Below are 13916 nucleotides of genomic sequence, written 5' to 3' on the forward strand. Positions count from 1 at the left end.
CTTGGGGTTAGAAGTGCTTAAGCCCTTTGGTCCTAGACTTGGTGCTTCGGTACCGCTTGCTGTGCGGTAGCAGAGAGAACAGTCTATGACTTGGGTGACTGGAGACTTTGACAATTTTATGGGCCTTCCTCTGACACCGCCTAGTATATAGGTCCTGGATGTCAGGAAGTTTGGCCCCAGTGATGTACTGGGCCGAAAGCACTACCATCTGTTGCGCCTTACGGTCAAATGCCAAGCAGTTGCCATACCAGGCGGTGATGCAACTGGTCAGGATGCTCTCGATGGTGCAGCTGTAGAACTTTTTGAGCATATGGGGACAAATCATTTCAGTCTCCTAAGGGGGAAAAGGTGTTGCCGTTCCCTCTTCACTACTGTCTTTGTGCGTTTGGACCATGATAGTTGGTTGATGATGTGGACACCAAGGAACTTGAAACTCTCGACCCGCTCCACTTCAGTCCCATCGATGTTAATGGGGGCCTGTTCGGCCATCCTTTTCCTGTAGTCCACGATCAGCTACATTGTCTTGCTCTGTTTGAGAGCGAGGTTGTTGTACTGGCACCACACTGCCAGGTCTCTGACCTCCTCCCTATGAACAGCATGAAGTGAAATTTTACTTCTCTGGCTTTTCTATGGCCTCTGCATGATCAATCATCAACACTCAGGGTGGGAACATACAGCCCATCTCAGTATGGAGCACAGTTCACAATGCCTGTAGACCTATCATCCCATCATAGTAACTTATTTTCTTGTGATGGGTAGGCCCTACATTTGCTGCAGCATAGCCTATGCAAGCTCTTGTTTGCTGAATGTTAAATACAGAAGCCATTGGAACTAAGGGGTAGTTTAAAAGAAGAGCGAACACGCGATTGCGGTAGGCTATAGCAGTTATTTATTCAGACCCATTCAGCCTTTGTGACGAGAAGTGACAGCCGTCTGCATCTACTTAATTCTAGTCCTGCATTATGCAAGCAAAGGGAGGAAGCGAGGGAGGAATGAAGCACCAATAGAGAGAAAAAGGAGGTAGGATATGAAATTATGGGAAATATCATAAAAGGTATATATGAGTCAGCCTACTAATTATACAAATAGGCCCTATTGTGCAGTATTTCAAAATGAAAATCTAATTTGCTAGCCTATACATGTAACTTTGTAGGCTGTATGTGCTGCACCAGAATTGCATGTTCTCTCCCAACTTTATGATTTGAAGAAGGTGCGTAATTCCAGTCAATATAATACAGTATAATACAATATATTACAGTAATACAGTTCACACTAAAAAAATAAAAGCCTACTGGAGCTTGTTTATTTTATTTACCCAAGAGAGCATATAGCTAGCTTCATCTATGGGCTTTTATGTTTTTATGTCATGCGTAATGTGTAGTAGCCTATATATCATATGCAGTGCATTCGGAAAGTATTCAGACCCCTTCCCTTTTTCCATATTTTGTTACATTACAGCCTTATTCTAAAAGCGAAAACAGGATTTTAGAAATGTTTTCAAACGTATACATTAAAAAAAACTGTAAATACCTGGCCAGAAACCTGGCACCATCCCTACGGTGAAGCATGGTGGTGGCAGTATCATGCTGTGGGGATGTTTTTCAGTGGGAGACTAGTCAGTATCGAGGGAAAGATGAACAGAGCAAAGTACAGAGAGATCCTGGATGAAAACCTACTCCAGAGCTCTCAGGACCTCAGACTGGGGGCGAAGGTTCACCTTCCAACAGGACAACGACCCTAAGCACACAGCCAAGACAACGCAGGAATGGCTTCGTGACAAGTCTCAATGTCCTCGAGTGGCCCAGCCAGAGCCCAGACTTGACCCCGATTGAACATCTCTGGAGAGAACTGAAAATAGCTGTGCAGCGACGCACCCCATCCAACCTGACAGAGTTTGAGAGCATCTGTAGAGAAGAATGGGAGAAACTCCCCAAATACAGGTGTGCCAAGCATGTAGCGTCATCCCCAAGAAGACTCAAGGTTGTAATCGCTGCCAAAGGTGCTTCAACAAAGTACAAAGTACAGGGTCTGAATACTTACAGTTGAAGTCGGAAGTTTACATACACCTTAGCCAAATACATTTAAACTCAGTTTTTCACAATTCCTGACATTTAATCCTTTTATTTTTCATCACATTCCCAATTGGTCAGAAGTTTACATACACTCAATTAGTATTTGGTAGCATTGCCTTTAAATTGTTTAACTTGAGTCAAACGTATCGGGTAGCCTTCCACAAGCTTCCCACAATAAGTTGGGTGAATTTTGGCCCATTCCTCCTCACAGAGCTGGTGTAAGTGAGTCAGGTTTTTAGGCCTCCTTGCTCGCACATGCTTTTTCAGTTCTGCCCATACATTTTCTATGGGATTGAGGTCAAGGCTTTGTGACGGCCACTCCCCATACCATGACTTTGTTGTCCTTAAGCCATTTTGCCACAACTTTGGAAGTATGCTTGGGGTCATTGTCTATTTGGAAGACCCATTTGCGACCAAGCTTTAACATCCTGACTGATGTCTTGAGATGTTGCTTCAATATATTCACATAATTTTCCTGCCTCATGATGCCATCTATTTTGTGAAGTGCACCAGTCCCTCCTGCAGCAAAGCACCCCCACAAGATGATGCTGCCACCCCCGTGCTTCACAGTCGGGATGGTGTTCTTCGGCTTGCAAGCCTCCCCCTTTTTCCTCCAAACATAACGATGGTCATTATGGCCAAACAGTTCTATTTTTGTTTCATCAGACCAGAGGACATTTCCGAAAAAGTACAATCTTTGTCCCAATGTGCAGTTGCAAACCGTAGTCTGGCTTTTGTATGGCGGTTTTATAGCAGTGGCTTCTTCCTTGCTGAGCGGCCTTTCAGGTTATAGGACTCGTTTTACTGCGGATATAGATACTTTTGTACCTGTTTCCTCCAGCATCTTCACAAGGTCCTTTGCTGTTGTTCCGGGATTGATTTGCACTTTTCGCACCAAAGTACATTCATCTCTAGGAGTCAGAACGCCTCTCCTTCCTGAGCGGTATGACGGCTGCGTGGTCCCATGGTGTTTATACTTGCATACTATTGTTTGTACAGATAAACAGGCGTTTGGAAATTGCTCCCAAGGATGAACTAGAATTGTGGAGGTCTACAATTTTTTTTCTGAGGTCTTGGCTGATTTGTTTTGATTTTCCCATGATGTCAAGCAAAGAGGCATTGAGTTTGAAGGTAGGCCTTGAAATACATCCACAGGTACACCTCCAATTGACTCAAATGATGTCAATTAGCCTATCAGAAGCTTCTAAAGCCATGACATCATTTTCTGGAATTTGCCAAGCTGTTTAAAGGCACAGTCAACTTAGTGTATGTAAACTTCAGACCCACTTTGATTGTGATACAGTTAATTACAGGTGAAATAATCTGTCTGTAAGCAATTGTTGGAAAAATTACGTCTGTCAAGCACAAAGTAGATGTCCCAACCGACTTGCCAAAACTATCGTTTGTTAACAAAAAATTTGTGGAGTGGTTGCAAAATGAGTTTTAATGACTCCAACCTAAGTGTATGTAACTTCTGACTTCAACTGTATGTAAATGTGATATTTTAGATGACATTTTTTTTTAAATACATTTGTAAAACGTTCTTAAAACCTTTTTTTGCTTTGTTATTATGGGGTATTGTGTGTAAATTTATGAGGATTTAAAAAAATATTTTTTTTGAATAAGGCTGTAACGTATCAAAGTTCTGGAAAGAATCAAGGGTTTGAATACTTACCAAATGCACAAATGTATTGGATAACCGCACACTCATTTTGGCTTTTTTGGGCTTGTGCTCATAAAATGTATTTAATGGAGGGCTTATAAAATGTATTTCATATATAGCTCATCGGGCTCCGTTAGCATCAGGCTTGGTTTTTTATCAAATTTCCAATCAAATTCAGACATAGGCCTATTTATATGCTTAATATGTTTTTGAATTACACTTCTGGTTTTGGCGGGAAATAGCTAAAAAGCTATTTATTCTCGGGATGGAACATTTGTAAAATACCAGGAAAATATTCAACCATAGTGTGTAGGCTTATCAGCCCCTCCCCTCTGAAGCATAGGTTTCCATAGCCTACTGATGATGTTTCAAGAGTGATTGGCTTCCCCAGTGATTTTACCCATGTACCTCTACTGGCAGCACAGTGTGTGTGATTGTCTTTCATTATGATTAAACCATGCTGTTAATGCAAAATACAATTTGCTCTTAAAGACTTTCCTATACAGATTAAATAGTTGACCCTCTCCATAGCACGCTGCTCTATCCGCACTGATTGGTGAAGTAATTTAATGTCGAGCTAAATGTAAAAACAATTTCGATTTCAGAGGTTTAAAACTTTTTGGGTGTTTGAACCGGTTCAGAATTTTTATTTTGCTGGTCAGAACAATGGAACGCAACAAAAAATAATGGTTCAGTTCAGAACAAAATTATTGGAAAATAATGTTGCTCGACCTTATTCGTTTCATCAAGCGTAAAGGTGGTGGAATTATGAAGAAAATTAAGTCAAAACCAGAATACAGTGTATCTGTAGACACACCATCCCCAACGGGAATTACGTTCCATTTACGGGCGCTTAACTGTTCTGTGTCTCGGGAGTTGAGCAGTCTTAACCCAGTGCAACTGATAACGGAAAAGCATGGTTCTATCTCAATTAGTTTTCTATCATTCCTCGCATCCTATATCCTTGCTTCTTTTTCAACCTTATTGGAGTTAAGGTCCCTCCTATCAGACATTCTTATGCAATGCATTCTGAGGAGGATGATCGATGCAAGGATTCAAGGAAAGATTAACTGAGAAAGAGTCACAGATTCCTTCAAGACAACCCACTGAGACTCTACCAGGCACTATAATCTGCAGTATGGGAAACTTGTTTATTGTTCTCCATGAATTCTTAACCGTTTGTATTAATCATAAGACAGTTGAAATGAACCCTATTCTTCTCTTGGAATCCAATATTTGAAAAGGAATACATTGCACAGAAAAAAATTCAATTGAGGGACACTGGTAGTTAAAGAATTTAACAGCATAACAAAACCAAAACACTGGCATCATGGTCTTCCTTCCTTGCACAGAACCAACCAAATGAGTCAAAATATTAGTGCTAGAACTTAACAGAATATGTAGTCTATGCTGATTTTATCCTTTCTATTGTGCTTCTACTTTTCAGTTACATCTTAAAGCAAAGCTTGAATCTGCCCCTGATCCCCTTCTCCACTAGGCAGGATTCTACTGACAGACATCAGTTCATTCCAGTGATCTCCCAGAGTTCCGTATTCCATCCCAACGGAAGCAATCTTCCATTCTACTGGCCAAAACACAAATAAAAGATGACCCAGTTTTCGTGGAACCCTGTGGTGTTTTGATACATACAGTACACCCTTAGGGAGAATGCTGAAGGTCAAATAAGGTAGGCTCTATCTGGAGATCAGTGTGAAGACGTATGCAAATTATGTAAGAGGCATGTATTCATGCATATTGTATACTGTGGGTGATAATGACAGGGTCTTGAATTCATTCTTGCAAGTGTGTTCAACATGAATAATGTCAGATTTGTCAAGAACGGATCCTTGGATTGATCTGTGTTTTAACAATCACCTGCTGGGTGTCGAAAAATGGCAGCGATTCAAACATTTTATGAACTGGCTGTTCTTTAATCACAGGTGTTCAGGTTAGACGGCACCCGACGCTTTTAAGTGGACAATGTGTGGCTCAGTCGGTAGAGCATGGAGCTTGAAACACCAAGGGTCATGGATTGGATTCCAGCTGGGGCCAGCCATATGTAAAATGTATGCACGCATGACTAAGTTGCTTTGGATAAAAGCATATGCTAAATTATAAGGACACTGCCATGCGTTGCTCTGGTGTATTTCCCCTCTAACCTGTGTCAATATTGTGCAAACATGTTCAGTATACTGTATAATATTTAGTAATAAATCAAGTAGAATTGAACAGTTGAAAGGTTTTTAATATGTTGTCTCATTCTTTTTAACCCCCCCTCCCCCCCAAAAAATAGGTTGCACTAATACAAAATAGGCTGCAAATGCAAACTTCACATATTTTCTTGACATTACCAGTCTTACATTGATAGAACATACAGAAAGAAACCTTCATATATACACTACTTCTGCAAGCAGAGCTCTGTACTGTTATTGTTCCAATACAACCGCTGAACCATTTCTAAGAAAGACATTTAATTGGGTGATATAAAACATACATTTTAAAGGCTATGCATAAAATGTATACATTGAGAGGCACAGACAATGGCAGAGGATGAGATGGATGAGTCCAATTTACAACTGGCTTATGAACAGCATGACTATAACGTAGGCTCCGTTTCAACGTTCCCACTAGCACACTACTTAGAATGAAGTACTGGACATGTACTTGAAGTAGTATGCTAGTATGGACATTGGAATGTAAGCTTACTACATTTCATTTTTGAGTAAGGTCCGTCCGGCTATCTCCGTCTACGTGGGGAGCTATCCCTGCTCCGTTCCTCGTTTCTCCTGGGTTCTCTGTATCTGTCAGAGTGATGGCGGTTCTCCCTGTTCTCCTTGTCCGCCCGCTCTGCTTGCTGCTCCACCCCGTTCCTGTACGAGTTCCTGGAAGAATCCATGTCTTTCTCCTTGCGGCTGCTCTTCTCTTGTGACTTTGACTTCTCTCTGTTTCTGTACCTGGCTGGTTCCTTCTCTTTCTCAGGGCTGCGGTGTCTGACTCTGTCATGGTCAGCCCGGTCAACCTGGGGGGCTTGGCGTTTCCCATCATATTTCCCCCCATCGTCCCTGTTGTGCCTGCGGGACTCTGTCTGTCTGTCGCTGTCCTCGTAGTCTCTGCCTCTGTCAGGCCTGCCACGAGGCTGCTCCTCATCTTGGTGCCCCCCACGGTCGCGGTGGGGTCTCTCGTACGTGGGTTGCGGTGCGTCTTCACGACCCCGGTGGCGAGAGGATTTGTGGTGGTCCTCGAGCTCTGGTCTCCTCTCACCGCGCTCCGCCACCGCCTCATCGTCGCTACTGCTGTCATCACGGCGACGGTTGTCGTTTCTCATACTCTTATTGGGCCGTTCCTCCAGAGGTGACTTCTGATTTGAGGAGGTATTTTTGGAAGAAGCCTTGGACTTGGTCATCTTGTCTTTCTTCTTGTCTTTGTCACTCTTCTTATTTTTGCTCTGGCCCTTGCTCTTCTTACGCCTCGAGTCAGAATCTGTAAAACAGTAAGTACGTCTTAGAAACTCGAGATAATTCCAGACTTCGAACCGAAATCTGCTAAACATAAGCAAAGAACCTAAATAAATCCAGAAGCATGCAAACAGCACACCACATTGCAATCCCATAGAGCGAGACATTACATATGCTGTAAAAAAACTAAAGAAAAGAAATCAACCAATGACAGTCTGTCATCGCCACACATCTGCACACACAGGTTGTCCCCCAAATGGCACCATATTCCATATATAGTGCACTTCTAGGCCCTGTAGGCCCTGTTCAAAAACAGTGCACTAAATAGGAAATATGGTGCCATTTCGGACACAACCTGTGTGTGCAGATAATGTGTGGCGATGACAGACTGTGCTTTTAGCAGGTGCCTGGGGTGCCCTACTCTGCCATGTTAACATGTCACTCTACCCTACAGAGAGCAGGCCAGGGACACCCAACACCACACCAGTCACCAGAGCACTGACTGCAGGGAGGGTGTATTTGTGTAAGTGTGTGTGGCCACGGCAGGGACTGACTGACTGTCTTTGCGTGCATGTTTTTCATAGATATTTGCATACAAACACACAGGATGAATGGTAAATAGCCACATCAACATCACAGCAGGAAACACCTCTAGTATCTCAAACAGGCTTGATATCATGTTCAGGACAATTGAGAACCAACAGAAGCTCAGAGGACATTTCAGTGCCATTGGACATTTCCTCAGTTGGCTGTGGTTGCATGTCATCAGCAAGGGACTGACACGAAAAGCCATCTTAACGTCCCACAATCAAACAAGAGGTTGCCTAAACAAGTCTTTGGATAAAAACCTTTGCTAAATGGAATTTTTATATTATTTGAAATGGGGAGAAGCATTTAAGGGAAACAGTGAAGTCCTTCAAACATCCAACTTTCATTTCAATAGAGCTGGTCAATTAAAAATAATTAGCATGCCGAGTGAGAGGGGCAGAGTACAGCACAGTGATTTTCTTCAAGGTGAGGCAAGCGATGACCCATGACCCAGGCGTGCGCACACACACACGGGCAACAGGCTGTGCCACCCTCACATCAGGGACCAGGACCTCCCCGACACAACACAGGCATTATAATTAGGTAGAGGTGAATGTGGAGGGCAGGCAGTTAATAAATACTCAACTATCAAAGGACGAATTAAAGGACAAGCACTTTGAATTCCTCAGAAATAATTCAGATATTGATGTGAGAAGAGGGCTGGGTTGTAAATTGATTGCAACTCCCTAAGTATTTCAATAAAAAGCCTAGTTAGGGTAGCCTGGTCCCAGATCTGTTTAAACTGCTGTCTGTGCTGACAATGATCAAAGTCGATACAGTATAAGAAACAGCTCTGGGACCAGGCTACTGTAAGGGTGGTAAAATGACTGTACCTGAGCTGCTGCTGGATGAGGAGGAGGAGTCACTGGAGGAGTCAGAGCTGTCACTGTCGCTGCTGTCACTGTCTGAGGAGGACGAGTCAGAGGACGAGTCGGTGTCAGACGATTCCACTTCCTGGTTCTGGGTCATGATAATCTTGGGGGCGTTCTTTAGATGCTCACGGAGCTCATCCCTGTGGTAATGAAGAGGAGAGATAGAGCAGGAGAGAGAGAGCGAATGAAAGAGGAGAGAGAAGGAGCGAGTGGAAATTATGACACTGGCAAGAGATCACAGGAGGCTGGTGACGCAATACACCAGCCTGTTATAGATGCCAAGGTTGTGGGTTCAAATCACACAGGGATCACAACACAGGAGGTTGGTGGCACCTTAATTGGGGAGGACTGCCCTATAAAATCTGTTTTATTTTTAAATACATTTAGTTGATAAACCTACTAAGTTCAATACATTTTGGGATAGTTGAATTCCGTTTTTGTTGTCTGGATTAAGTGATTCAGTCTGCGTTCTCCGTATCAGATTTTATAGTGCCCTAGTAAAGGCCGGAGCGGAATGAGTCGAATGGTATCAAATACATCTAACACATGATTTCCATTAGTTTGATGCGATTCTATTCCCTCCGTTCCGGCCATTATTATAAGCCTTCCTCCCCTCAGCATCCTCCTGTAGATCACAAACATACATCAAATCTATGCACACATTGAGCTGTCGCTTTGGGTTAAAGCATCTGCTAGGTGGCACGTACTATCATATTATTAGGATGGAGGCACTTACGTAAGTCCACCCAGGCCGATGGAGGTGAAGAAATTAATGGCGAATCTGGTGTTCCTGGGATTGTCACGAGGAAAAAGACCCTCAAAGAAGGGCTGCAGCGTCCTGGAAGATACAGAAAAGACCAGATGCAGAAAGAAAAAAAATCTCACTTTAATTTGCCATTCAGTTAAATTAATTTAAATTCAACTTTATTTTTCCTTTCAGGGGCAATAAAGAAAAACAGAGCCAGACTACAAATATCAACATCCTTAGGTGATATATTAGTTTACAGTGGAAGAGGAAAAGACTAGATTGACTTACATATCCTTGAGTCGTTCATTGAGCCTGGGAAGTCCCATATAGGCACAGAGCTCCTGAAACAAGATCTTGACGAAGATACGACTGGATGAGGTGGTGGTGTCCTCACTGACTTTAATACATTCCAGCACCTGAGAGAGAAAAACCCAGACGGTGTAACTAGATTAGTAGCTGTTTAAAGAAAATCAAATCAACAAACCTAAAAAATCTTGGCTTACCGAAAGTCATCTGTTCTTTCGACCTATCGATTGGTTGAAATGTTTAAACGTGTATTTTTCCATATAGACACACCCTATGTATTTTAATAAAATCAACTATATGCTTGTCTGATTCTGTTTGATGAAATAAGACAGAAATTACCCAAGAGGGAGTCAGAGATCAAGATAACCAGAAGAGAAAACCCTTAACCCGACCATCCGCCTCCCGCTCCTGCTAGCTTTTGCAGATTCGGCCATTACTCTCCTGAAGTTGCCGGTAACAGGCTACACGAGGAGTCGGAAACCTTTGTCATGTGGCATGCCAATTTATCTGAACATTTCTACCAATCAGCGTGCCTGCTATGGTTTACATATGCACATTTCCTTCGAACAACTACATTTATAATAGCGTCTTCGTATCTCAAAATCATTGTCATGTGGTTAATAAAAATGTATCCAAATCTAAATGAAAATGATAAACCTAAAAAGTTGCATCTATTGCCAACTATGTAAAAAAATATCCTACATAAAGCCAACAAATAAAAATATTGCAGCCTGCAGGTAAAACAAAAATATTCTGATAAAAAAAATATCCTATAAATCCCACTGGCTACACATGGCCTGTCTGCAACGAACTTGAAACATTCTATCAACTATCAACTTGGGTCCAGCTGTGCCAGTGAGCTCGGGACAGACACAGCTATAGGCTATTTTCCGTAAGGGATAAGAGGTCATCAGGTAGACCTATAAAAAAATAAAGTTTCCACTGGATCAGAGCATGACATTTTCCCCTTTCACGCTGAGTGATTATCGAAAGGCAGAGAACTGGAAAGACCTTCCAAATACATTGATTAACTATTGTCATTCTCAATGGATGTTTAAAAAACAGACTCCACAGCTCATTAGTGGTAGTGCGTTAAGACAATCAGAAATACTATCAGATCCCCAAATGAGCACATTTATATGCCTACATTTGCATGCAGGCCAGGTAGCCTACTTCTATGCTTAATCAGGTGCCCGTCCTTACTCAACATTGACAGTAGCGCTTTCTCACAAGTGTAGCACAGGCTGTGCGCTCTGCAAACAACGCGTCTACTCTGACCATGAGAACGGTAAAAGACTGGAATAATATACTGAATGCATTAACAGAAATTACCATAACCAAACAAACATTGTAGATTAGAAATTACAGGAATTAACAGTAAATGTAGGCTACTAGTGGTGATATATATATATATATATAGTGGAGAATTAATAGACACTAAATCAAGGAAAACAATTCACACAATTAAGTTATGAAACAATGAAGGTGCACAAATTGGCGGGAGAGCGCATCGGCTAGAGACTTGCATTGTGCGGTGTCCCGTGTGCCATAAAAAAAAATATATAGACACAGTACCAGTCAAAAGTTTGGACACATTTAATTTTTTTTTAATTTTAAGTTTTTACTATTTTTTTTACATTGTAGAATAATAGTGAAGACATCAAAATTAGGAAATAAATCATGTAGGAACCCCAAAAAGTGTTAAACACGTTTTTCAAAGTAGCCACCCTTTGCCTTGACAGCTTTGCACACTCTGCATTCTCTCAACCAGCTTCATGAGGAATGCTTTTCCAATAGTCTTGAAGGAGTTCCCACATATGCTGCTTCCCTTCACTCTGCGGTCCAACTCATCCCAAACCATCTCAATTGGGTTGAGGTAGGGTGATTGTGGAGGCAAGGTCATCTGATGCAGCACTCACTCTCCTTCTTGGTCAAATAGCCCTTACACAGCCTGGAGGTGTGTTTTGGGTCATTGTCCTGTTGAAAAACAATCGATAGTCCCACTAAGCGCAAACCAGATGGGATGGCGTATCGATGCAGAATGCTGTGGTAGCCATGCTGGTTAAGTGTGCCTTGAACTCTAAATAAATCACTGACAGTATCACCAGCAAAGTACCCCCACACCATCACAACTCCTCCTCCATGCTTTACGGTGGGAACCACACATGCGGCGATCATCTGTTCACTTACTCTGCGTCTCACAAAGACACAGCGGTTGGAACCAAAAATCTCAAATTTGTCTCTTATTCTCATTGGTGTCCTTTAGTAATAGTTTCTTAACAGCAATTCGACCATGAAGGACTGATTCGCTCAGTCTCCTCTGAACAGTTGATGTTGAGATGTGTCCGTTACTTGAACTCTGAAGCATTTATTTGGGCTGCAATTTCTGAGGCTGGAAACTAATGAACTTATCCTCTGCAGCAGAGTTAACTCTGGGTATTCCTTTCCTGTGGTGGTCCTCATGAGAGCCAGTTCCATCATAGCACTTGATGGTTTTTGCGACTGACCTTCATGTCTTAATGTAATGGACTGTCGTTTCTCTTTGCTTATTTGAGCTGTTCTTACTATAATATGGACTTGGTCTTTTACCAAATAGGGATATCTTCTGTATAACACCCATACCTTGTTACAACACAACTGGTTGGCTCAAACACATTAAGAAGCACAAATTCCACATTAACTTTTAACAATCATACCTGTTAATTGAAATGCATTCCAGGTGACTACCTCATGAAGCTGGTTGAGAAAATGCCAAGAGTGTGCAAAGCTGTCATCAAGGCAAAGGGTGGCTACTTTGAAGAATCTAAAATATATTTTGATTTGTTTAACACTTTTTGGTTACTACATGATTCCATATGTGTCATTTCATAGTTTTGACATTGTCAGTATGATTCTACAATGTAGAAAATAGTCAAAATAAAGAAGAACCCTGGAATGAGTAGGTGTGTCCAAACTTTTGACTGGTACTGTATATTTTCTACTGGTCATAAGTGCACCATATAGGGAATAGGGCGCCGTAGAGAGCTACAATACGTACACTCCACGGGACTGAGTCTGTGTACAGGAGATGGGCGAACATTCTAGCAACGTTCCTCAGTTTATTGGTCTCTAGGCGATGGATGGTTTCATACTGCTCCATGAAGATGGCCTCAAAACTCTCCATGTAGTCCTTCTTCAGCAGACAAAACCTCTGAGAAAATAACAGTCACGGTTAAAAATGTTAGTTGATCATAGAATAAAGTTGTTTTTAAACTTAGTGCTCTTGAAGGGGAGTGTGAAAGGCCACATTAGTGAACTGTACTACTGTACCCTAAAGCTTACCAACAAATGTAATTTCAAGGGTGATGAAATTCCCATTTTCCCCATGCAACATAAACAGACTTCAACTAAATAAAAGAATGTCTCAGGCATAAAAAAAGTATTACATTTTAGTAATTTAGCAGGCGCTCTTATTCAGAGTGACTTACACGAGCAATTAGGGTTAAATGCCTTGACATATGTTTAATTTCACCTAGTCGGCTCGGGGATTCGAACCAGTGACCTTTCGGTTACTGGTCCAACACTCTTAAAACCTCTTGAGGATACCCTAGGATAGGGGGCGCCACAGCGCATTTTGAAAAAAAATCGTTCCCATTTTCAACGGCCTACTAATCAAACTCAGAAGATAGGGCATGCATATACTTATTATATATGGATAGAAAACACTCTAAAGTTTCTAAAACTGTTTGAATGGTGTCTGTGAGTATAACAGAACTCATTTGGCAGGCAAAACCCTGAGACATTTTCTGACAGGAAGTGGATACCTGATGTGTTGTATTGACTTTAAACCTATCCCATTGAAAAACACAGGGGTTTAGGAATATTTTGGCACTTCCTATTGCTTCCACTAGATGTCGCCAGTCCTTTCACAGTGGTTTGAGCCTTATAGAGTCAAAACTCAGTGAATGACAGGAGTTTGAAATTGGTCACAGGGGATGGGCCATCACCATTATGACGCCGGCGGCCATGTCTGCCCCCACCTTTGGAAACGGTTTTAAAGGCCATGACATCATCCCCCTCGAATCTTATTGGCTCTCTTGGTGTTAGAGGCCCTGAACATTTATTTTATACAACGTTTGACATGTTTGAACGAACCTACATGCGCGAGGATTGCTTTCATTATGAACTTCAGAGCTGCGTTTGGAGAGAGCCATAGGACGCGCTACCAACATC

General features: G+C 42.0%; 1 protein-coding gene across 2 annotated transcripts in view; it reads right to left on the minus strand.

Moving 5' to 3' along the window:
- Window positions 1-6000: 6000 nt before the first annotated feature.
- The window catches only part of LOC106586461 (pre-mRNA-splicing factor CWC22 homolog), a 60820-nt gene continuing 52904 nt past the window's right edge, over window positions 6001-13916 (minus strand). For both annotated transcript variants that reach the window (XM_014173806.2, XM_014173807.2), the window contains exons 16-20: window positions 12742-12894; window positions 9687-9814; window positions 9387-9488; window positions 8612-8790; window positions 6001-7215 (exon numbers count right to left, since the gene is read on the minus strand). In XM_014173806.2, coding sequence (XP_014029281.1) covers window positions 6473-7215; window positions 8612-8790; window positions 9387-9488; window positions 9687-9814; window positions 12742-12894 — 1305 coding nt within the window. In that variant the 3' untranslated portion in view covers window positions 6001-6472. The remainder of the gene's footprint in view (window positions 7216-8611; window positions 8791-9386; window positions 9489-9686; window positions 9815-12741; window positions 12895-13916) is intronic.

Source organism: Salmo salar, chromosome ssa25 (assembly GCF_905237065.1).
Source record: "Salmo salar chromosome ssa25, Ssal_v3.1, whole genome shotgun sequence".
In the NCBI taxonomy this organism is placed as follows: domain Eukaryota; kingdom Metazoa; phylum Chordata; class Actinopteri; order Salmoniformes; family Salmonidae; genus Salmo; species Salmo salar.